Here is a 25,554-nt window from a genome sequence, read left to right as displayed (position 1 = left end):
GTGCTGTTTCTGAAATTGAAAAAAAAAAGAATTGTACTTGGGCACAAATTTTAAAATCCAATCATTATTCTGTAAATAACTTCCTCCAGAACAGCTGTGATGCAGATAGAATTAAAGATAATGTTTTAATTTTTTATCTATTTTTTCGTTTGTTAATCAATCAATTCTGAGAAAATTTAATATCGTGATTCATTAATTTTTCGATTGTTCTTTGTTCCACGATTTGAAAATAAAACAAAATTCCTCTGCAATTTCGAAAGAATTCATAGAATATTTTGGTTAAATAAATATCTGTTTTGTTTTGCGAATCGATATAAGCATTCTAAATTTAATGTGGACTTGGTTGTTGACGTGAACTTAGTTCTTGTTCGTTATTAAGTTTTGCAAACAAACAATATGAAGGTACGTATAATAACTCGATTTATTTATTTATTTTAAACTGAAAATCAGTATCTTTAGTCTCGGTAATAGTACAAAAAAAAACGTAAATATTGATTTTTTTTTCATTTCTTTGTGTAGGGTACTCCGTAATCACCTTCCTGGTTATATATTTTTTGAATACTTATGAAAATGGCGAAAAACCATACGGATTAATGGTCTCTAATTAATATGTAGAGTTAGGAAGAAACGAAAACTGTCGAATCACTAGTGAAGACGGCGACGGTGATATGAAAAATATCAAATTCGGTTTGCTTGTCTCATAAAATTTGGAGGTGTTATTGCATTTCAACTCCTCTGTGTTCCTCGGCAATCAAACATGTTTTGATGCTTTCAATCTAGCTTTACTCAGACAGATTTCGACATTGTTAATTTGTTATCCTTAATGTTTATATATTTTTGTTAAGAGTTTTAAAAATACTGATTAAGGATGAGCATCCCTGTTTATCAGGTGATAGGAAAAATTAGTGCTCAATTAAAACCTTATAAACTGCAAAGCGTTTTTGTATAATGAAGTATTTATGTTCCTGTTCAAGCTCGAAAGCCGTTTAATGTGCACAGTAAATAGCTAATCAGCAGATAAAGTGTAGAAACAATAGTTTTTCGAGATTTACCTAAGTATTGTGCACAGTAAATAGCTAATCAGCAGATAAAGTGTAGAAACAATAGTTTTTCAAGATTTACCTAAGTATTGTGCACAGTAAATAGCTAATCAGCAGATAAAGTGTAGAAACAATAGTTTTTCGAGATTTACCTAAGTGATATGCACATTAACGGCTTCCGTATAGTTTAGTATTATTTAGTTCCCAAGGCCGGATTAACCATTAAGCACACTAAGCACGTGCTTAGGGCACCAGGGGAAAGGGGGGCACCACAAAGTTTGACTAAATGTTAGGAGTACATAATTAAATTTTTTTTGAAACATTACTTAAAAAATTTATTATTTTGAGCTTCCATTTCAAGAGTAGATAACAAGCTTTTCTAAGTACGAAATTTTACATAATAAAAGAAAAAAAAAAAAAAAGATGTTATGTATCAAAAATTTTTCGTCTTATAATTAAATTAGGTAGCGAATTTCTATGCGATAAAAGATCTACTTATTTATCCATTACAATGATTCTATAACATACTGCTACGATTCATGTTTACATAATATTTTTCGCAGTTGTAGCAAAGTTAATACTTCGTCAATTTGATTTTTTTATGTAAAAAAATTTTTTTTTACAACATTTTGATGCAATGATTTGATTATGTAAAATATGTGATTTGTGATGTGAAAAAAAAAACTGTATTATGCATGTTTTTGCTTTTATGTGCTGCACATTTTTCAAAAATATTTGCTTACACTATATTTTTAATTATATTCTCATTGCAACTGGAAAAAGAAGTCATCAAATTACGTAAAGGTTGTGTTACAAAAATTTATTTCAAAATTTTACGTCAAATATTTTTTCTATTCACTAAATTAAGAAAAAGAAGCTGTGTTTAAGTATCATTTTTCGAAATTTCTTTGTGGAGGAGAGGTTAAATTTGCAAAAATATGACCACACACTTCGCATTACTTATAATTTTTTTTATCTATATATAGCGAATGTTGAAATTAGATTTTAAAACTTAAAATATATACTATGTAATATGAATGCAAGCAGCTAGTCTTTTAATAAGGAAAGAATTACAGGTTCCTTAGTCCTTAGAGTCTTGTATAAATACAAATGTTATAAAAGTTAAGCACAAAAGATGTGTAAATTCACAATGTGAATCGGATGTTTTGACGGTGAAAAATACGTTAAAAAGAGTATCCATTAAAACTAATTTAATATTAAAATCAAATATAAGAAATAAGTATCAATAAAATCAAATTTTCGATCATTGAATTGGGTTTAGTGCAAGTAAACTATATTTTGTGCATCTTATAACGAAATTTGTAAAAATTACAATTAAGAAATAAGAAAAGTTCTGAAAATTTGCAATCAAAAGTAAATAACAAATTTAAGAAAGATATAAAGATATTTTTATTAATTGAATTTAAAAATATGTTTAATACTAACTAATAAAGAAATTCCTTAATGATAATGATTAAAGTTAGAGCCAATCAAAATTATTATTGAGAATATATAAATATATATATATATATATATATATATATATATATATATATATATATATATATATATATATATATATATATATATATATGTAATTTCATCAACTTTTACTAAGATGATAATTTGAACATGTAAATATTTTGAAAATAATATTATTTCTGTCACTAAAAATAAATTTAATCGTTGCTTTTAATTTTTACTTGCAGCTCGTGTGTACATCAGATTGAAATAAATAAATAACTAATTAAGGTATTTCCATTGTCCATTTAACTTTTTCTTAAAATAAAAATTGGTCATTCTGCATAAACGAGTGGGGAAAATATTGTTGTTCCTGTTATTTTATTATAAGCACCAGGCTGCTGGGAAACGGGTTCAATTTAATCTGATCTTGCTTTCTGCATGTAACAAACAATCCCGTCGTAAAACAACAAAAGCTGTTTATTGCCAGCATTCGATTTCATGAATTCAAAGGCTCTTGCAATACCTCTTGAAAAGGACCACCGTGATTGTCCCCAACATATGCATTAGAATACAAAGCTAAATTTTCTGAGAAGAACCACTTTAAGGACAAGACAAGTGTAACCAATTGATTTACTTCCCCCTTCCTTTTTTTTTAGAGGAAAGGGCCATATCTCAGAAAATTCAAATTGTCTTCCATTCGAGGGGTACAGATACAAATAAATGATGACTTAAGATTGAAGAAAGTGGGAGGTCTAGGAAAAGAAAAGTTTCTTGATTGACATAATTTTCAACCAATAACTTTATTTAAACTGCAATCAGTAACTAATTTCCCGTATTTACACCCCCCCCCCCGTATATACACACAAATTAAACATTTTGGTAAACACTTTACACCTTAGTTTACAGGATTTTGTTTCAACTTGGTTCGTGTTTAGATTATTTTACTTTTTCGCATTGTTTAATTTTTATTTAACTTTATCGATTATTTTACTATTTGATTTTTGTGACTATTTTAAGAGAAAAGTTTCGGGCAACGATCATATAAAGACAAACATGATTCTTGCAGAAATTTTAGAGTTGACGTAAGTAACCATTTATTCTACTTAAATTGGTTCCCCTTCCTTGTTCCCAATGTTTATGAAAAATGAAAATGTTTTTATAAACAATGCTTGAGGAATCTTCCATTTCATTGGGCAAATAATTTTAATTATTAAATTTTGAACAGGTTTTTAAAGGCAGATTAATGAAATATAACTTTAATTTTGTTCAAACGAAATCACTAATTTATTTTTAGGAAAAGCTAAGGTGTTTGATAAATAGCCTTGTTAAAATGGTTAACTTTGATGTTTCTCCACTTCGAAAATATTTATTTTCAAAATTTTTCTTTTATCATCTTTGCCTGTACCGAAATTTTAAATTCAAAAGTTCCTTTTCTTTTCTTTTTTGTGTTAAAATGTGTACTAAGATCTAGTAGAAGATATTTCAAAGTTGGTTATTTTAACATATAATGTAACATTTAATGTATAATATGTAAAATAACTAACCATCTTTTCTTAAAAACTTAAAAGTTTATTTGCAATTCGTAATTAAATTTTATCATTTTAATCTTTAAAATAGTTAATATTTCAATAGGCTATTGAAATTATAGTATCGATAGTTTTTCCTTATTTTAACAAAGTCATTTCTTGTATATAAAAATTATAAGGAACAAATAAAACTTTTGTTTGTGACTCTAAAAATTATTATGATATTTTTACGGAAATATGAGAAGAAAAAAAAAATTTCTTAAAAGGAAAAAAAAAAGTGGTAAAATTATACGTGAATGCACAGAAAAAGTTTATTGTACTCAAACATTATTCTAAATATAAACATTATATCAACATTATTCATGCTTTTGAAAGCATGCTGTAATAGTGTACAGCTTATATTGCTTCAGGTAGTAGCTAAACCCCTCAAATAATTTTATCAATAATTATTATTTATCGATCAATATTGATTATGTCTAAATAAATATAAGTAAAGAGTTTAATTTTTCTAAAGCATTATAATATTTTAATTATAAAAAATTTATTAAACCTAAATGAAAAAATAAAATTACAATTTTTAAAAATTATATAATTTTTTTTTACATTTTAAGCATTCTATTACATAATAATACTCAAAAGTAATAAAAAAAAATTTCAAGTTTTTGTTAAAAATACAATGTGACATATTTCTTAGGAGGGGATGCCGTATTATAAGTTTTAAGAAGTAATTAAATTTTTTTAAATAATTGATCTTATTGAAATACACTTTATTCTATGACGTTATAATTTAAATATTTATTCGATTTTAAATAAAAATTTTAAGTAACAATACACAAATTTTATTTCGATTTATTTTATGAATTTGTCTTTAAATGTTGTAAAGAATATGTGAAATATTTAGTACATAAAATTTGAGTAGGCAAAGTAGATTTCGCTTGGTTTAAGATAAATGTTGGTTCAATAAAATTACATACAATACTTCTGTTTATGTTTCTAAGGATTGTATTTTTCCAAACCTAAAATTATTTTCTATAAAACTTATGTGGTATTATGTACGCGTATGCATACAGGAATAAAAAATATCGTTAACACACACCAAAAAAAAAGTGAATAAATTAAAAATGATGGTTTGTTATGTTCTACTGATTATTAATTAAGTTTAGTTTTTATATTATATTCATTGTTGCTCTATTTATGTTTTTGCTTTGTATTATAAAAATACGAATGTTCTAAATTTGTAAACGAAAATCTGATAATTGAATTTATAGTTGTTTAAAGTATTTTGTTTTTGCATTTATTTACTTATTGAGGATAGAGTGTTTATTTACTGAGACAGCTTTTTCAGACTAAAGTTACTGCTATCACTTATGAGAATTTTATGTACAGGTTTAATGGAGTAGTTTTAAGTGATTTCTATCATTTTTTCTAAAAGGTTATTTTTTTACTAGTCAAATTAAGATTTAATTGATAGTTATTTTTTGCTCCTAAACTCTTCTGTACCTTTGACAGGTTACCTAATTAAGAGAATGTCCAAAATATTAAACAAAATAGTAATAATTTAATTAGGTAATTAGTTCTGTTTTCCACAGATGCAATCTAGAGGGAGTTGTTATTATGAAATAAGTTCATTTATGATTTTTAATCCAGATTTTATAGGATCATTGATGATAATTGTTGCATTTATAAATTTACTCATCACAATTTTTTCCCCTCATTTCTCTTCCAATCATTATTAATATATTATGTGCACAAACAGAAGTTTTTTTTATATTAATTGAAAAGTTTTCAATTGATCATATTTTAATTTTTTTTATTTGAAAAAATATTTTCTTTTAAAGAAAATTTTGATTTTATATTTAGAGTTAACACGTGACTTAATAGCAGATGTATTTTTAATTGTTAGAGGGGGGCACCAAAGTATTTTCAGTGCTTAGGGCCTCAAGAGGTCTTAATCCGGCCCTGTTAGTTCCGTATTATTTAGATATCGCAAATTAATAAATAACACACATTTAGTATTTGAAACGTAGCTGTTATTTTAGCAGATATCGTGTTTTCTTTTTAACGAATGAATAATAATAGGGAATGTTCAGGCCTATTATTGCCTCAGCGCAAGAGAGAGGCTGTTGGCGAACTAGATATAACTTTGAGTTATGTAAAAGCTCTAAATGTAGCCACAGATAACACAGGTCATCCCGAGCAATAGATTAAGATGACTTGAAAATGTCTGGTGAAACCCAGAAAGTTATGCTGTTAAAATCACCTCTTTTAAATATTCGATGGGATTTCAGGCCAGAGGAAAACCTCCAACTTGACGGTCTCTACTGTAGGTAGTTTCAAGACCAGCTCAGGTGTCTTGAAAACAAGCAATTGGAAAGAAGTCGCCATAAATTGGAAACTTTGAAATTGCGACGTAAATGCAATTTAATTTAATTTATTCGTTACCAAGAGATGGCGCTGCGAATAGTAGAACCTTTAAATCAAGAAAAGTAATTGAAAAATCACAGTAGCTAATCATGATAAAGCGGTAAAAGGCAGTCGTGCTCTTGAAGAATAGGGAATGTGCAAATTATCTAGGTAATTTGAGGAATGAAATTATTTTTGCACTTCTACAGATTACTCCTTTTAATTTGCACAATACCTATAATCTGTTGAATAAATTATTTCTGCACTTAAGTGTATGCCATGGAGACTAGCTTCAGCATCCATGGTGCATACACTTATAAATCGATTTTTCCCCCTATTTCAACATTTTGCGAATTTATTTATTTTTTTGTAAAATGAGCTTGTTTTTTTTTTTTTTTTTTTTTTTTTTTTTTTGTCAAAGAAAGTCTTGTAAGAACGGTACCGATTTCTTCCGCTAAATTATTATTAATATTCATTTTTATTCTTTACAGTTAAAATTATTTTTCAAAGAGCAGTATCATCTGAAACGACGGAGTAACAAAGGAATTTTCTTTTAACGTCCTAACTTTTTACTTTCTCTGATCTATGTGTGGCGAAAAAAATTGTTTTTTTTTTTTTGATTAACCAAATGTAGACATTTTGTATTTTCTATAAAATCAGTGGTTCCGAATGATTTATTGATCAGAAACATCATCATTATTCAATTCAAATCGTGAATGAACCTTTTTAAACCTTTCACGAAATGGTGTTCTGCAGAATCTTAACAATCCGTGGAAGTGTTACGAGGTTCCGAGAGTTAGAGTGGCTTAAATAAGGGATTTGCCCGTGTGTTGAGAGTTGAATGTCCTTCAATAGTCTGACAGTTTTCATAAATTAAGGTTAAAACAAAATTCATGTAACAAGGTTATATTTTATTTCTGAAGTTATTGATTTTGGATTAAATAATTTTCCCGTAAGATGTCACAACAAAAAGTAAGTCCTTTAAATTTAGAAAATTAATTGAAAATCGCATCAAAACGTTGCGAAATCTTTTATGAAAGAAAAGAAAATTAAAATACTTTCAAAATATCCATCATCAACTGCATTCACTTGTAATCGAAGGAATAAATTAGCAATCATAACGGAAAGAACACTAGAAGGAACTGAAAGTGCCATCTATCCCAAACTTTAAGTACTAAAATTAAAAACTCTAGAAATAAAGTTTATACCTTGTCACGTGAATTCGCAACTAGATTCGTTTAACTCTACCCGTTTTACTGTTATAAATATTTGAAAACCGCCAATCTAACGTGGGACCACCTCTTAGCATTCACAGAATTTTGAAATGACCAAAATTGGTTCAATTACAACCGAAATCTCCGCTGAAGATTTAGAATACACCTTCGGTACGATGGAAAAGGTTAATTTTGATCATAATCGATTAATAATTATAATGAAATGAAAAAATAATCTTGATTAAACTGAGTTTTTCAAGAATAATAAAAAGGAGAATATAATTTAGTTTATGTCACACCTGAAAGAAAAAAATATTATGCACATCAGTTTCCTTTGTTGATAATAGAGTAATTTCGCAAAGCGTTACGATTCCCAGTAACTTTAACGTTAACGCAATTTAAGCTTCGTAGCGCATACGTAACGCTTTTGCCTAACGAATTTGATTTTCCGAACTTTATTCATTTTTACATTACCTTATTGTTCATTTTTGTCTAGGTCAAATCATCTTTTGCTGCGCTTTTGTGGACAATCTTTTTTATTATGCCAAACATCTTTGCTGAGTCGGATTTTACTATGAGTTTCACAATCGATGTTCCACATGACATTGCCTTAAATCACAAATCCCCTCCATTAGCTGATGATCCAACTGCAGACAAAAATCACCAAAAAAGCCAGCCTATTGATTCTTTTCCGCCAAAAATGAATGCCAAGAAGAAAACTAAAGCTTACAGCGCAGTGTTACTAATTAAACCAGTAGAACCCAACAGTAATTGGGAATCCGAATTTTCCTCAATAATTAAAGACAACTTAGTGAATAAAGATTCATATGTTAAGATTCAAGATAATCATGGATTAAGAAAGACAATCCGGAAATCCGAGGCTTCGCACAAATTTGTAGTCATACCAATGGCGAATTCTGTAAAGTCTTTAAAGTCATTAGCCCACATAATAAAAAGCCGAAATGAATCTTCTTTATTTCCAGAAGAGATGGCTATGCCTAAACTGGAAGGGATTCCAGAGATTATAAGAATCATGCCAGTTAAAATGCCTTATAGGGAGTCAAGATTTGTGCCAAGAACCAAGAACAGTCCTCAAAATCTTGTCAGTACAACAAAATTAAACTTTACAAACGATGAACATTCCGTAAAAACAACAGAATCTTCGAGCGAGAAATATTTAGCCGCACCTGTATTTAGAAAATACATCCTAACCAGGCCCAGTCAACCCTCAACTACTGAAAGCCATATAGAAGCCGTATCACCTAAAACCAGTGCCACAGTATCAACCGTAAAAACAGAATCCATTCTAAACACAGCTCTCGGTGAATTAGAAAATGTTGAGTTGGAGAAAGAAATCGACTCGTTCTTGGATGATATCGATGTTGAAATAGTCGACCATTCATCTGCCAATAAGATCGATAAAAAAGCACCAATCGATGTCAACATTCACAGAACATTATCTGAGGAAAACTCTGGCAACGAAAGCAAATTCGGAATTATCTTCAAGTTATTTGATGATATTGATTCTACTGAAAATGACAGAGTTGTCCAATGGCCTGATGACAATCCCGATAAAAATACGCCAGAGGAAGAAATGACTCACGAGAGCGGTTCAAGAATTAAAAATAATGTTGTATTCCTACGTTTGTTTCCAAAATTTAACGAAAAAAACCCTTTAAAACCGGTAAACCTTAATCCGGAAGAACACCCCAATCTTTTCAGGAGTCTACTAACCACATCTTTGGCTAATAATAATATGCCAGATAAAATCAAAGCTTTGAATGTGGGTTTTAATGGAATTATAAAAACTAAAAGAATTCCTTTCAACGATAACGCGATCAAATTTAGTGACAATGGATATGTGGATTCGCCAACACCTGTATCTTTTTCGAATGTTCTTGAAAATTATCCTCAGAGTTTAAAATACAGCCCCTTCCATGTTCACCGTGAAGTAATGGTATCAGAAGGTGAAGATATACCTAAAATGGAAGAGATACGTGTTGAAAAGCTATCAGAATTAATACAGCAACCTGTGGAATTTTTCGGAGGCAAAACTTTTCCAGCGATTCCTTGGGACGAAGAAATTTATAATGAGATAAAAGATAATTTCATTCATGTATAAACTTATAAGACGATTTTCTAGCATCACTGAAGTTCAAACTTAAGAGTATTTTCTGACATTAACTTACTGGAAAAAATATATGTAACTGTAATAAATACTCAAAGCTTTAGAATTAAAAAGAAATGTATTCAAGAAATGTGTTATATTTAATATGCCTTCTTTTTAAAATTCAATTTGAATCAAGATCAAGATAATGTAAAAAAGTAAAAATGTATTAAACTGGTACAAAAAGTTTTTCCGGATCGGGATAGCCTGGGGTGGCAGGGCGTTGCACTCACGACCCTGAGGACGGGAGTTCGAATCCAGTTAGCCGAAAACTCCCCCGTGTAGTAAATGGTGATTGGGGCATGTTGATTCTGTTGGGACACAAAATCCTCCATGTTCCCAAAACAAAGACCTCTGAGGGTACTGGATCAATGAAATGTTGCTACACACTTCTAAGGGAGTTAGAGCACATGTAAGGATTAAAATTGCCCGGAAATGCTGTCGTACACTGCTAGAGGTGCTCTCCTATTATGACCTGTACATAAGTACATGAAGAAACAGTTCATAATACGTGAAGCTCCCCTTGCGGCGTATGACGACATTCTCGAATATGGGTTCCCATGCAGTTTTAATCTTGATGAATCTAATCCTAGGAATTTATCGCAACATATATGCGACCCGCTGTTATATATAACTTTTTAAAACTTCGATAAAACTGTTTAAGAAAACTACCTAGTTGAGAAAAGCCGATTGCAGAATTGAAAGTGAATGCAAAAGTTTCCCCGTTTTGTTTCACTCTGTACGAAAAGAGAGGGAATTCAGCTATGGATAATAAACAAACCAAACACTCTGGGTTTTAAACGTTTATTTTGTTTATGTCGGACACAAAGCACAAATTCCTTCATGGATGAAGAATAAAAAATAAACGCATGTAATCGTTTCAAGAACTACAAATACAAAATGATACTAATCGATTAAGTTATGAATGACATTACTCTGAACAATGATGCTCCCCTTGAATCAAGAGGCAGATAATAAAACATAAAAGTAAATAACACTAAACAATCACAATGGAACCACATTATAGGTTAATGTAAATAGTAAAATACAAGTATAAAGCTTTAGTAAAGTCAGTCAGCACAAATTTCAGGTTTTAATATACTTTGAGAATCCAGTTTTGGAAGTTCACTGTTTTCGTGTAAACTAAAATTAAAAGTTATCAATATTTCGAACTTTAAACTAACTTAATTTCGTAAAACAGATTAGTGTTAAATTGTTATTTTTTGCTTGTATGATTGCGTAAAAAAAATTATGTCTAGAAAATTTACATAAAACTAACTATGCAATGAAGTACTAATAAATGAGATGTAGAAATTTTTTTTAAAAATCAATCAGATTTAAACACCAATTTTATAAATAAGAACTTCGTGTTAATTGAATTCCGATTGTGTTAGCAGTTGGGATTGTAATCACAAATTGATTGTTATAGTCATGAGGAGAAAAAATTAATAAAACTATTAACAGAGAAACTCAAAATTCATAACATATACATAGGTGTGTTAGGAATCAGATTCAAATTATTAATTTTTATAATTAATAAAAAAAATTTAAAAATATTTTGAATATTAATTAGAAATAAGATTAGAAACAAAAGCTTTTAAATGTTAATCAGTATGAAATAGTTAACATTAAAAATACCAATATTTTTACTTGAATAACGTTTAAGGAAACTAATTTAGTTTAAAAGGATTTAAAACACACCCATGAGTATTTGGTCTGTAAAAATCGGCCAGAAACCCAGTTAATTAACAAGTTATCTGTAGGCTATGCATAGCTTATCAGAAAATTCTCGAACTTAAACTCTTTCATATAATACTTGAATAATTAAAAACCAATATGGAACAAGAATAGATCGATGATCTTAATTTTTAGATACATTTTAATTTATAACAAAAATTCACACTAAATTCTTGTAACCAAAACATTTTTAATTTAAAAAGAAACTTTAATTTTAAATAAATACTACTTTGTTGCATTTTTGAGATTGTAAAAAGTGATATGAACAGTTTTCACAATAAATGTCAAAATACAAAGTTGTAAAAGGGTAACAAGTGTTATGTAAAACATCTCATTTCAGCTGAGATGAATATTACAAGCAACAAAGGTATTTTGATATCTAAAAAGAAAACAAACAATTTAAAAGTGAGTAAAAATTGAGCACTTTTTTATGAAATCTAGTACAAAATGCGATGAATTAAAAACGTTTCACACTAGTATAAACAAGCACCCATGCAGCAGAAAAGTAAAACGTTTTTTTCTTCAAAACAGCACCATATGCGGTGAATTTTTTTTTATAAATGAAAAGTCTTAAGCAAATTTCTCTACCAGATTTAAAGCTGTTGCTTATTAATTTTAAATTATAGAAAAAACATTTCGATATTTTGAAATTAACCAACAATTTCTATAAGAAAATATTATCTTGGCTTTTAAATTTTGAATAGTTTAATAATTGTTGGAGTAAGAAATTATTAGGCTTTGTTTTATTTTAGAATATTTTGAATTGAGAAAAATAACACATTTTTCACAACAATTAATTTTTATTTAAATACAGCAGACTTTCAGAGTAGTTTTCTATCTTTGGCTGCCAAACTTTAGTTTGCATTAATATAGATTATTTTTTCAAAAATGACTTCTTAATTTTATTCAAAAGTTATCTTTTAAAGTGAAAAAAAAATTCACATTTTTCAATATACCTTATCTTAAACAAATATAATATTTTAAATCAAGGAAAATAACACACTTTTTTTTCCAATAAACGTTTATAAAATAAGAATCGTTTTCGAATTTCGATATATTTTCAAATGTTAAGCTTCTAAAAATGCTTTCTAGTGCCTTACTTTAAATAAAATAATCTTTGAAATTAAGAAAAATAACATATTTTTCTTTAAACAAACGAATTTATAAACAGCTAATTTCCAATTTTAACTTCAGGTTTTGAATGAAATAAAAAACTGTCACAAAATGAAAATTAATTTAAACATATTTCTTACAGAAACTACCGTATTTCTTTCATTTTTTTCTTTAAATTTGAAATTAGTAGACAACAGCCTTAAATAAAAATTTCCAAAATAACACAAAATTAGAAACACAAATCTATAAAATACCAACAATGGCTAGAGTAATATATAACAGGCTATTAACAGCGGTTCTACACGCATGTACCATTTAAGTTAAAAATTGCCCGAATTGTGGCCTTTAAAAAATTAAAGAACAATATAAAATACTAATACTGGGTGCAACTAAGTCTTATTTTATAAAAGTATCATCATCCAAAAATTGTTGACTTCAGATCATTAGTCTGCGAATCGGTGATAAATATAAATCTTACCCTTGATATATGAAACAAATTATTTTGCAGACAAAAAGTCTACAAAAACTGCAACGATAACTTTAAAAATACACATAGAGAAATATGCATTACTAAACACGTACACTAAACATTATAACACTTATACTATAAGATAAACAGTGTTTAGAAAACAAAAATCATAACGTGCACACTTTTTCTGGCATTTAACGGAACATTCTTTACAGTGCAGGATTCTAGTATTAGCCTCTCCTGTGAATTAGATACAGACTGTTTGGTAAAGAATTTGTTCTTTTCATTAACAAAAGAAAAACTAAAAACGAATAATTGTCAACATTATGCTATGCTAACAAGTGATTGTATATAGGAAAAATTAACATAATTTTAGGGTTAGTTAGAGATGAATTGCTATGATTCTCTGCCGAAAAGGTTAATAAGTTATTTCCTTTATTTGAATTTGCACATTTTAAGGATGAAAAAAACCCAGAAGGAAGTGGAACTAATGCACATTATCTCATAATGTGCCTGATGTAATAATATTTATACATATTTATAGAGCCCCTGTCAAAGTTAAGTAAAACAAATATTGACATTATGGGCCACAAATGAATATTTAAGCTAGAAAAACGAAAATGATGGCGAAATCTAAAGAATCACTATTAAAGAACCGATGGATTAAAAATATCAAAACATGCCAATTACTCGAAACAAGTATCAAAACAAGTTTGAACCAACAATTAAACAGGTTTTGATACTTTTAATTTTTTATTCTTCAACAGTGATTTGTCACATTTTTATTTGTTTTCTTCCTATGTTAAATATTAATTTGCCATATCCAACATGTTAATTTTTTCGCTATCATTTATGATAAAAATTCTAAGAATATATATTAATAGCAGCGGTTGAATAACCTTTCGTATAAACAGTTTTTGTTTAATTAGCTAAAAAGCGCAGCAATTTTTTTTAATGGAATCGGTGTCAATTATTTACAACCCTTATTAAGCCTTGTAAGAGCAAATAGAAAGTACATTAATCCACTTTTTAAATGTCAACACTTTCATAGCAAAGGGCATTGAAACCTAAATTTACAAGTGCGACAGCTTAAAAAGTTTTCAGAAATTAAATTTTTTAACGAGATGAAAAATCTCCCAGACTGCATCTAATTATAGCAGGATGTTGCAGAATTCTCTTTACCGATGAACTAGCACTTTTGAGATCACAGCATCATCGTTATTCGCTACTCTACAACGTGTCTTCGTCTTTAATTTAATGCACTCAAATCCAATATATATTTACACTCTTGCTTTCAGATTTTTATTTTATTTGCCATGTTTGATTATGTATAATAAGTATAGACCTAAACATGGTCAGCTAATAGTGCAGGCTAATGAAAAAGACGCTCATAAACTTAGATGCGCTTGTAAAGAAAAGGAACTCATATAAATTAAGCATATTCATTTTAAAACAGGTTATTTATGTTTAAACCTTTGTTTAGATTAACATTATCTAATCGATTCTGGTTGGTCCCAGAGAAGTATAAGATACACTATTAATTTTAGATTATGATATGATGATTCATAAAATTTAGAATTAAGATGAGGATTGGAACTTGCGATACTTTCTTCATTTTGTTTAAACTTGTTTAAACTATGAATTCCAATGGTCATTTATGTATGTACCAATTTAAGTAGTCTTAAAAGTTTAACTATGAATTCATTTATGGATTTTCATACAACTATGTAATCTTGCCTATGGATCCATACAAGTAATAAGAAATTTTTTGTGTTTTCTTACAACTATATAATTTGGACTTTTTATTTCTTGGACTTTTTTGGGTTATATTTATTTATTTTTTACTTCAGATACAAGCAATATATTTTGTATTGAAACATTAAATTTATTAGATCCAGCGTGCACTTTGCTATAAGAACTGGGCAGCACAAAGTACACGTTTCTTTAATAATTAATGCAGAGTAATTAGCATTAAATCACTCATAATTTAGCTTGGATTACTAATCGACTTTGTTATAAGAAAATTTCGCAAGGTAGAAGTTATTTCAAGCACAGAAACCTATTACTTTAAAACGGTTTAAAAACAGCATAAATATTTAATTGCATATGAAATTTGCAATAATATAAAATATGTTTTTGATCAACAGTGAATTAAATAACTGATGAATAATTTCAATGAATATTGGTCGTAGTAAAATTTTACAAACGTGTCACATACAAATTGTAAATATCAGTCTCATTAAAAATTGTAGTTTATTTTACATTTTGTATAGAAAACTGCAATAATTTTTTTTTTTTGAAAAATAGATTTTGAAAGATTGATTTTAAATGCTTGTTCCTGTTTAATTTACAAATCTTAAAATCACTAATCATAATTTAATTTGAGAAGCAAAAAATAAAAATAAATCTTATACAAGCAATGATAATTAAAAAAAAAGAAATATAGAATGATAAAATGAATTAAGCTTTAAAAACATCAATTCTGATATGTATTAATCACAACAAGTTCCTAGTATAATAAAATATGAGATAAAATACAAAATTTAAAAATAAATCATATACTAAAATAATTATATAAAAAAAACAATGTTACAAAGAAATTATATACAAAAAATATTTGATGATACATAAATCTAATAAACATAAGTACTTTTTGTATATAAATGCAAATTCAGTCTTGAGTAAAAGCAATTTAGTAAGCGCCTTAAATAATAAATACTTTTTAATATTTGTTTTATTTATACAATGAAAAATATTTGGTTCTCTCAGTTGAAAACACTGGTGAATATGAATTAGGGAAAATGGTGAATATGATTTAGGAAAAAAAAAGACAAACATCAATACACATTACATCATTTAAATGAAACTGAAACATGAATAACATCTGAGCAATACTTCATAATACCAATAGTTGAAAAGTGTTATCACAGTTTTCCTGTTTCATCTTTAAGGAATCAAGTTATTAAATCCCAGTGAATTTTTTCCTGGATTACTTGAAACAAAACTGCAACGTTAAATACATTTAATAAATTTTTTTTAAATTAATTACCTTGTGCTATAGCTTTTATTTTAGTTTTATACCTTGACTAAATACATAGATGAAAATTAGACTTGATTCCATTTTCTTGCATTAAATGATTTGATTTAAGTATAATTTGTAATGCTTGTTAGACATATCCTTTTTTAAAAATAGGAAATATCAATTAAAGCATAAATCAGCTTGAAACAAAACTTCTCATTATTGATAAAAAAATCGGAAATATTTAAATTTATGAGGATTAAATGTTCCAACTTAAGCGAAAATAATTTTATAATATTCCACACCAAAGCTGTTTCTATTTCAAACCTTGTCATTTCGATCATAAATGATCCTTAAAAATAAAAAACAATGGAATTTGAAACATCAGTTTTTTTTTCTAGTAAACATTCACCATGTAGTGCTTAATTGATTCAATAAAGCTTGCACTACCGTTTACAGATCTTTTATTTCATCCAATCGAATTAGTTCATTTTTGCGTAGGTAGGGTAAAATATATCATTATTCCAAACATAGCAATTGTCATATGGTGTCATCCGGCTGCGAACAGCTTCTCCAATCATGTTAATAAAATTAGACGCCATAAGACGTTCACCTTTAATCTCAGGTTTAGTAGTGGAAATGAAACTGTAGAATAAGTCTTGCATATTTTTCTGGAAAGTGAGATCTGAAGGTGACATAGTGTCAATGTAGTTATCCATAATACCAAATATGGCAGCGATGTCTAAGCCATGAACGGCGAGTCGAACAGCGGCGCTCTCATTGGAGAATTGGATTGGGGAACTGGGTATGTAATCCACTAAGTACCAATAGGAATCTGTATCCAAGGCGTCATCGAGAGCTTCATTTAACCTCTCAAGCGGGCAAATTGTTCTGACATCAGAGACCTGTAACAGGTTTACAGAATAAATAAATATATTAGGCAAAATTACTTTGTTAATGTTTTTTATTTTGTATTATATCCGTCGTTGCACAGCCGACCAAATTTTATGGGTTTACGACTACTAATGTTCAACTCGGTAGCCCTGTAATTTCAAACCAATCCAGAAGACAAGGAAACTCTGGGATCAGTACCCCCAGGGGCATTGATTTGCTATAGGAACATGGAGGACATTGCGACTCGACAGATCTAATGTGCATCAGTCACCATTTACTAAACGAGGAGTCTTCAGCCGGCAGGGATCAAACCCACAAATTTTTGGGCATGGGTCCAAACATCAGGTGGTTGCAAAAGTTCTTGCCTGATTTTAAAGTTTAAGCCTAATTTTAAAGTTAAAATATAAGTGTTATTGGCGGCATAAATAACACTCCCGTGAAGATGAAAAGGGCCCCAGAATGATGGAGCTTCAGAACTGTAAAAGACTTTAAAGTCAAAGAGCCAGGAAGTAATTAAGTAAGTTTATTCAATTTTTAATTCTGCGCAATTTTACATGAAATCCTGTCAGGAACTCATGATGCATGATTTTCAAGAGATTCTCATCTCAAAATTTCTTACAGTGTGCATACTGGACTTTTTAAGCTACAGACTTCAATCCTTGTTTTTGTAACGATTGAACTTTTTGTGAATGATAGAAGTTTATACTTTTTGGTGCATACATTCCACGCTGTTTATTTTAAAACAGATACTGGGAGATATTTTTACTTACCATGGAATGGAATTGTTGCTGAGGAGTTGTATCATTTTGAATGTAGTACTGTAAAGCAGTTACAGTTCTGTTATCACTGATTGTCTCCAATTTCTCACTGACATAATCGCTAAAGTCAGTCCACGTCCATCTGTCTAAATCGTGAATCATTTTTGAAGATCCAGACTCTTGTGCAGTAGCTCCTATTAGTAACATACAAAAACAATGATAAATGCATAGAAGAACAAAATAATACACAAGAAAAAAATGAAAAATATATACAAGAATAAGATAATCCATAAAAACAATGGTAAATATAAACAAAAACAAGAAAACACAGAAAAACAATGATAAATATATACAAGAACAAGATAATACAAAAGGACAATGATAATTACATACAAGTACAAATTAACACAAATGAACAATGACGAATACAAGAACAAGATACAACAAAAGAGCAATGATTAAAACAATTCTTTTCAAAAATAACATCCAAATATCATGCATAATACCAATATGCTTATGTACAAGGTGTTTTGTAATTACCTCTCTTAATATATAATTTAAAAAAAAGGTAAACACAAAAGGGATCACACATTAATATTTAAACGAGGGATATCTGTTGATAGGATGAAAAAAAACTGATCTAGTTCGATTGTCAAGTTGGGGTATTTCTTTTCTAACAGTCATCTTTTAAATCCTCTGTGTTTCCAAAGACAATCAAACAGGTTTTAGGTCTGCCTTCCCCCGTAGAGATTCATAAAAATTTAATAGTATGTATATTTTTTTTTAAACTTGCTTAATGTATATTTTTTTGACATCATTATTGAAAAGGATTCTAAAAATATATATATTAAGAGGGGATCTTATACCTGGGTTCTATTCTTGTGCCGGGCAAGGTTGAGTCAGCCTTTCAATGGGTCGATAAAATGAGTACCAAGCATGCTTGGGGACTAAACACCGGACGTTCCGCGCTTGGCTGACTACTTCTGCTACTGAAACATCTGCTACAGCAACCCAGACCCAAAGGTCAAGAAAACTGCAATGGGCACAATAGGCTTTGGCCTTCTATGGGCTGTCATGCCACTAGGTTTAGTTTTTAGGGGGTCTTATAATGGACTGATTGTAAAGACACGGTTGGCAGAAGAACATCAAGGTCGAGCACTGGCATAGGTCAGTGAGTGGGTAGGTGATCTATTTGATCAGCCTGCAAAGAAACCGAAGGTATAAATCCTTGTTAAACTGTTCCAACGTAGTGTTCGACTTCGCACGAAAGGTCATTGGGCTACCAAAGTGGAAAAGCCCCCTCGGATTATCGAAATTGTGCTGTTATGTCTTCTAACTGTCGCCAATACCCCACAATTCAGGTCTAGTGCAATATAAATAAAGTACTATTACTTATATATCAAGGGTGATCATTGCAGAACACCCTGCATAATTCAGCTTACAACTTTTTTAAGACATGCAAGCCAGAATATGCATTTTATTACAATGAGCATGCATAATTGAAACGATTTTAAATAAAATAAAATCAATAAAAAATTTCAAAACTCTTTAAGTTTCAAAATTAAATAAAGTTTCGGAATAAATAAGATAAGTAAATAACAGAAAATAAATAAATGATAAGAATATAATGTAGGATAAATCAACTTTAAGTGAAATGACAACTAAGATATTTTAAATTTCTTACCAATTACAACAGGTACTTGAAGAATATCGCCTTCCTTCCACATATGGAAAGGTGTATTGTAAAGGACATCACCTGAAAAATAAAGCATAATATTTCAGATATTTTATTAGTTTAAAATTACTCTTCTGAAATTTAAAATAATAACATAATTTTGAAAAAGTTTGTCAATCAAACAAATGCTTGCAAAGTAAAACCTTTTCTTTCCAATCTGAAAAAGAAATTCCGTAGCAAATTAAACAGCTTTATAGTATAAAGCTTTTTTCATGTCAACTTTGAAGGTAATCCCACCTTTAAAATGATTTGTTGGATTTTCATTATATTTTACTTTTTCTCATTTAAATATTGATTTGCCACCACTATAATATTTCTGACCTATTGAGGAAGATTATATAAACTGCGCAACAAGGGTGATAATTATTACAGGGCATTCTATGTAATAATTGTAAACACATGCTACTCACCATCAACAACAACCATTTCAGGACTGAGTTCCTCTTCGGAGCTTGGTAAATCATGGGACCAATCAGCTGCCCAAAAGCCAGGAACTGCTGCTAGGATTTCATCAGCAGTTTTATTATATAAACATGACAGGGAATCACATTTTAATTTCCTGTAAAAATATGAAATATCCTTTAATTTCTTTCAAATTATATTAATAGTCAATCAAAACCGGACATAAAATATTGATTACTATTCAGGAATTATTTTATTTAAAAAAAAAAGTTAGTTACCGGATTCTTATTTCGATCATTTATTTATAGGTTTATTTTTATGATAAGCAAAAATTCGAACGTCCTCTGATTTTACTCTTGTACTCTATAATTTTTTTTTTAGATACTTAATGCATATGAATATATTTAATGAATTCGCATAATTATATGAGAAGATATCAAAATATTCAGCAAAATAATTATTTTTATTAATTTCGTTAAAATGTGCGAAATGAACCAATTTATAAAATTTCTTTACTTTCGCTGAGCTTTTAAAAAATTTTTAATCTCCTTTTTTAAACAAAAACATTAAAAAAAAGCGATTAAAATATAAAAAGAAAATGTAGATTGCTTGAGACAGCCAAGGATAGCAACTGGCAGCAGTGCTGACAGAAGATTCATTTACACAGTTTAAATACTATCGTATATGATTGAACAAGTTGTTTAAATGTCACACAGATTCTTCAAATGAATATACAGAATGTGAATAAATAACGCTTAAACAGAACAATATAGAAATGTACAGCTTGCAATGTTCTACTCAGGAAGCGATATCTTCTCACTAGGTTTTGAAATCAGTTACAAAGTTCATTATCAGATGGCGCTGCTAAAAACCATTTCTTTAAAAAAAAATCAACAATATGAGGCCATCTAAAGACACATAGATGTATGTGCAAATATTTTTCTGTTGGAATCGTCTGACAAATAGCTGAAAATTTCGTTTTATATATTGTCAACAGCGTCATTGTTGACGAAATTTGTAATTAATTTCGAAAAACAAAGTTGGTTTCCTAAGCATAATGCAGCGGATCGTACATTTCTATCTCCTTCCATTTTTCTCATAATGATTTCTTAAATTTTGCAGAATTTAACACAAAATACGACTTACGTTAGAAGAGCCGAGTTATCGGAAGAAATGTCTGTCAGTGTCTTATTGCTAAACTTGGCTGATGGAGCAGTAAGCCACATTTGGTGGAAAAGACCTGAGGTTTTCTTTGATGATAAAAGAGCTAAGCCAGCAGTAGCACCACCACCATGAGCCAATACAGTTACCTAAAATATTTCAGACCAATTGCAGTTTAAATACATTAGAACTATTTAATAAGTAATACTATTAAGCGAATTTGATGATATTAATATGATAAAAAACAATAAAATTTTTCAAGTCATTTAGAGTAGCGGTTCCCAAATGGTGTTCCGCGGGGCCCTAAGGTTACGTGGAAGTCTAAAAGGGGTTCCATGACTTTTTATGATGAGTTGTTAAACCTTCGATTATATATATCGATACTTCGATATAATCTTCGATTATTCGACTTCCGGTTGCCTTTGTAAAATTATTTCAAGTAAAATGCCTATGAAACAGAAATAGCATTTTTTAGATGAACATATAAAATTTCTAATAACATATTGAACAACTTATAAAAAAAGAGCAAGCATTTATAAAATATTGCATTTAGTATTTCCTATCCAGCTTTTCAAATCATAATAAATTTACTAGATAGAGAATAAGGACTACAAATTTAACTGTGGTTATACAACCTAGTTTAAGATTCTTCTTCCTCTCATTGGCACGACAGCCCAGGATGGGCCTTGGCCTTCTCAACAAGCCTATGCCAAGACATTCTTCCCTTAGCCAAGGTTCTCCAGTTTATTCAAGGCAGTCTAATAATCTTAGGTTTGATCGTCCTCTTTTTCTTGTACCTGTTGGCCTGGTACAGAAAACTTTTTTGGTTGTCCTGCTATCCTCCATTCTTATAATGTGGCCTGCCCATTTAATTCTTTGAATTTTGATAAATTTAATGACATCAGGTTCTTTATATGCTTTGTAAAGATCCGTGTTTGATCTTCTAAACCAGGTACCGTTCTTACTTATTCCACCAAAAATGCTTCGCACTATTTTTCTCTCAAATCTAGCTATCATATTTTCATCTCCACGGGTCATTGTCCAGGTCTCACATGCGTTAGTTTAAGATTATTAACGGTAAAACAATGACAAATCTTTATCCATCTAATTAAATATTTAAAAAATAGTCTTCTGCAGGTTATGAAGTTCACAATTACCTTAATAAACTTTATTTACGAAGTCGAGGTTCCGTCGAAAGAAGGTTGAATTGAAAAAAAAAATTTGGGGAACCAATGATCTAGAAATCATACTAACTGTATACAAAAAATCCATTAAATTTTTTTCTCATCATAAGATATGAATGAGACTTTTATTATTTTCTTTGAAACTGTTTTTGATGAAGCCCAAATGAGCGAGATTCGTAATACCCATGATAAAGAATGTAATTTATTAATTTGAGTTGCGGTGGCTCGGAGATAGAGCACTCACCTCTCAATCGACCCAGTTTTGAATTCAGAATGCTGGTATAAATACCAATTCTGCTTCCGAACTTAGCACTGACCACAGTTACGTCATAGTATTTACAGTGACGTAAAATATTCTTAGTGGTAGACGGATTATGGGTTAGAATCCTCAGGATCAGCTTAGGACATTTACATGTTACGTAAATGAGACGTAGTTCCCTCAAAAATCCCTCTACGAAATCTGGCAATGCTATCCCAATCTTTGATCCAGGAGCTCCCTTGCCTTCTGGGTTGGGCTCAAAACTACAGAGTTGAACATTGATAGTAGCAAACCAAAAATGGCGCAGCTGTTCAACACTTATACTGGGGGTATTATTGGGGTTATAAAACAAAATATTTATTTTTGTAACTTTGAATCCAAATCAGAAAAAAAGAAAATTTAAAATCACACTTGAGTAAAAATCATGCTTAAGAAGAAGTGCAGCAACGAAACCATCTATTTTAAGCAAAATTTAAAGCAGAGATGACTTCATTTAATGGCTTAATTTAATTTTTTGCGACTCGACCAATTTTCTAATAATACAAATACTATTGGCTATGAGTATTATGCCATAACATGTCAATTTTTGTTACTTTATTCTATAGTGGTTGAAAGATTTCTTTCAGCAATACGAAGATTAGAAATTTCGGATCTTGTTAAACAAAAATAGAGAGATTTTGCATAGCGTTACGGTTTTCCACTAATGCAGCGTGTGAATGACATTTTTTCTCAACTTCGCAATATCGCTAAGAGGTAGGAAAATTAGGTTAGCGTAAAACAAAGCTAGGCAAAGCCTCTCGGAAAGAGATATTTTACAAAGGGTTAAAGTTATCCGCTACTCGAATGTTAGTGCAAATTGAGCTTCACAGCGCATGTGCGAAACTCTCCCTACAAATCACAATGTCGCTATAGGGTAGAAAATATGGTTAGCGCTACGGTTACGTAAGACAAACTCTATGCAAAATTCATATATCTTTACCTTAATACGACGTGAAGTCAAACCACATAACTAACTAACTAAATTAATTATAAATTAATGTGAAAATTACGCCTTATTTTAGAAAATTTTATTGACGGAATCCGTCTTATGGTAGGTATTCAATTTACGTCGCTCTAGAGCTGCACAATGGGCTATTGGCAACTGTCTGGGAAGCATCCCCGAGGATGATTCGAAGACAAGTCATCACAATTTTGATCCTCTGCAGAGGGGATGGTTTCACTTCCTTGGCAACCCAACGACCTGCTCGCGAAGTCGAGCATTTTACGGTAGAACAGTTTAACGAGGACCAATACCGTGCACCTCTGGTCCCTACGCAGGTTGATCGAAGTGATCACCCACCCGCCCAACTGACCGCAGCCAGTGATGCTTCACTTCGGTGTTCTACTGGGAACCGTGTCTTTACGATCAGTCCACTGCGGGACAATTCGCCGTATTAAGATAGTAGAAAATTTGCACTGCATCATTGCTTATTGCTCAAGATACCGATATTAAACTTAAATGTTGAACTAATTTTCATGAGAGTGTAGAATATATCAAATTAAAATAAAATGCTTACCCTATTAGGATCGCCACCAAAACTTCGAATATTCCTCTGCACCCATTTCAAAGCTGCAATCATGTCCATAATTCCATAGTTCCCGGATGTAGGGGGTCGCATTCTATTCGTTAACAGATCCGATACCAAAAATCCGAACACATTCGTACGGTAATTCAGAGTGACGAATGTGACATCTTTAGAATCAGCAACGGATGTCGTTGGTCGCCATTTGATATCATCAGCTGTGAAGCCCTTTACTGGATGGTCACCCGGAATGTAAACGACCACTGGCCTCAAGATAGGGGGGGATAAACTCGGTGTAATGATATCTAAATAAAGGCAGTCTTCGCTCATTTCCAAATTAAGTCCGGGAATCGGTTTCTGGTAGCATATTGCGCTTGAATTGTATGCTTCATATGTTCCGGTCCAACATTCGTTCAGAGTAGAGGCTTTCATGGGTGGCTTCCACCGAAGTTCTCCAATTGGTGGTAAAGCGTATGGAACACCTTTGAAGATATACATATCATCTTGTTTATATCCTCTGACAGGTCCACATTCAGTGACAGCAACGGGTTCTCCAAGGGGTCCTCTGTTGGAATGACCTGAGCTGGTGATGACCGATACCACGCTAACGATAACTAAGACAATTACGATGCAGACGAGACTGATGGCTACTTTTTGCCAGTATCCACGTTTTTGGTCGGCTTCCTTGCTTTTGGCTGCTTTGGCCTCTTCTCCTTCTTCTTCTTTGCCATCTGTTACGACAACTGCGACGTCAGTATTACTTCCGGCTTTGCCGTTCTTGCCTTCTTCTCCAGCCTTAATCTCTGCTTTTCCATCTTTTGATAGGAGTTCAGTACCTGCTTCAACATCTTGTTTGTTCTCTGGACCTCTTTTAAAAAGTCTGCAAAGAAATTTTTCTAATCAGTCAAAAGATACGGAAACCAAATAAATTCAAACATAAGAATAATTATTCATGCAAATTTTAAATATTGAAACACTTTCCTACTGTTATTATTGGTCCTAATGGTGTTTAAATTATGAATAAGACTCGAAAACAAGAGCTAACCAGCTCTTGAAAACAAAATTAAAACATCACACGAAAAAGTTTAGTTTTAAGCACCCTTACACAAGTGTAATATATACACCGAAGAGCCATTACATTATGACCACCCTCCATCTATAACAATGGGCTCGCCCAGGTTTTCATGGTTTCTTGCCCAGGAATAATGTTTTCATGGGCACATTAGGACCCATAATCCTCTTAGAACAATCCCTGACGTCTGTAAGCTACTTGAACATAGTAGCAGACCAGGTTCACCCATTCATGGTAACAGTTTTTCCTGCTGGGGATAGTGTTTATCAACAGGATAATGCACCATGTCATAAGGGTCGAATCGTTGAGGAACATTCCAGTGACTTTCAAGTCATGTTTTGGCCCCCAAATTCACTTGACCTTAATTCAATAGAG

The 25,554-nt window shown here is 30.4% G+C and overlaps 2 protein-coding genes across 2 annotated transcripts in view; one reads left to right on the top strand and one right to left on the bottom strand.

Moving 5' to 3' along the window:
• Positions 1-259: 259 nt before the first annotated feature.
• LOC107441542 (uncharacterized) lies at positions 260-9,905 on the top strand. The gene is made up of 2 exons (XM_016054849.4): positions 260-402; positions 8,144-9,905. The coding sequence occupies exons 1-2, from the start codon at positions 397-399 to the stop codon at positions 9,767-9,769; spliced, it is 1,632 nt and encodes a 543-aa protein (XP_015910335.3). The 5' UTR covers positions 260-396; the 3' UTR covers positions 9,770-9,905.
• A 697-nt stretch (positions 9,906-10,602) lies between these two features.
• LOC107441543 (neurotactin) overlaps positions 10,603-25,554 on the bottom strand; it is a 90,536-nt gene continuing 75,584 nt past the window's right edge. Inside the window, exons 4-9 of the mRNA XM_087161509.1 lie at positions 24,102-24,987; positions 21,088-21,251; positions 19,950-20,098; positions 19,489-19,560; positions 17,817-17,998; positions 10,603-17,057 (exon numbers count right to left, since the gene is read on the bottom strand). Of these exons, the coding sequence (XP_087017635.1) occupies positions 16,635-17,057; positions 17,817-17,998; positions 19,489-19,560; positions 19,950-20,098; positions 21,088-21,251; positions 24,102-24,987 (1,876 nt within the window). The 3' untranslated portion in view covers positions 10,603-16,634. The remainder of the gene's footprint in view (positions 17,058-17,816; positions 17,999-19,488; positions 19,561-19,949; positions 20,099-21,087; positions 21,252-24,101; positions 24,988-25,554) is intronic.

This window comes from Parasteatoda tepidariorum, chromosome 4 (genome assembly GCF_982258835.1).
Source record: "Parasteatoda tepidariorum strain Cologne lab strain chromosome 4, Ptep-v5.0, whole genome shotgun sequence".
NCBI lineage: Eukaryota > Metazoa > Arthropoda > Arachnida > Araneae > Theridiidae > Parasteatoda > Parasteatoda tepidariorum.
This window is presented reverse-complemented; position numbering and strand designations above follow the sequence as displayed.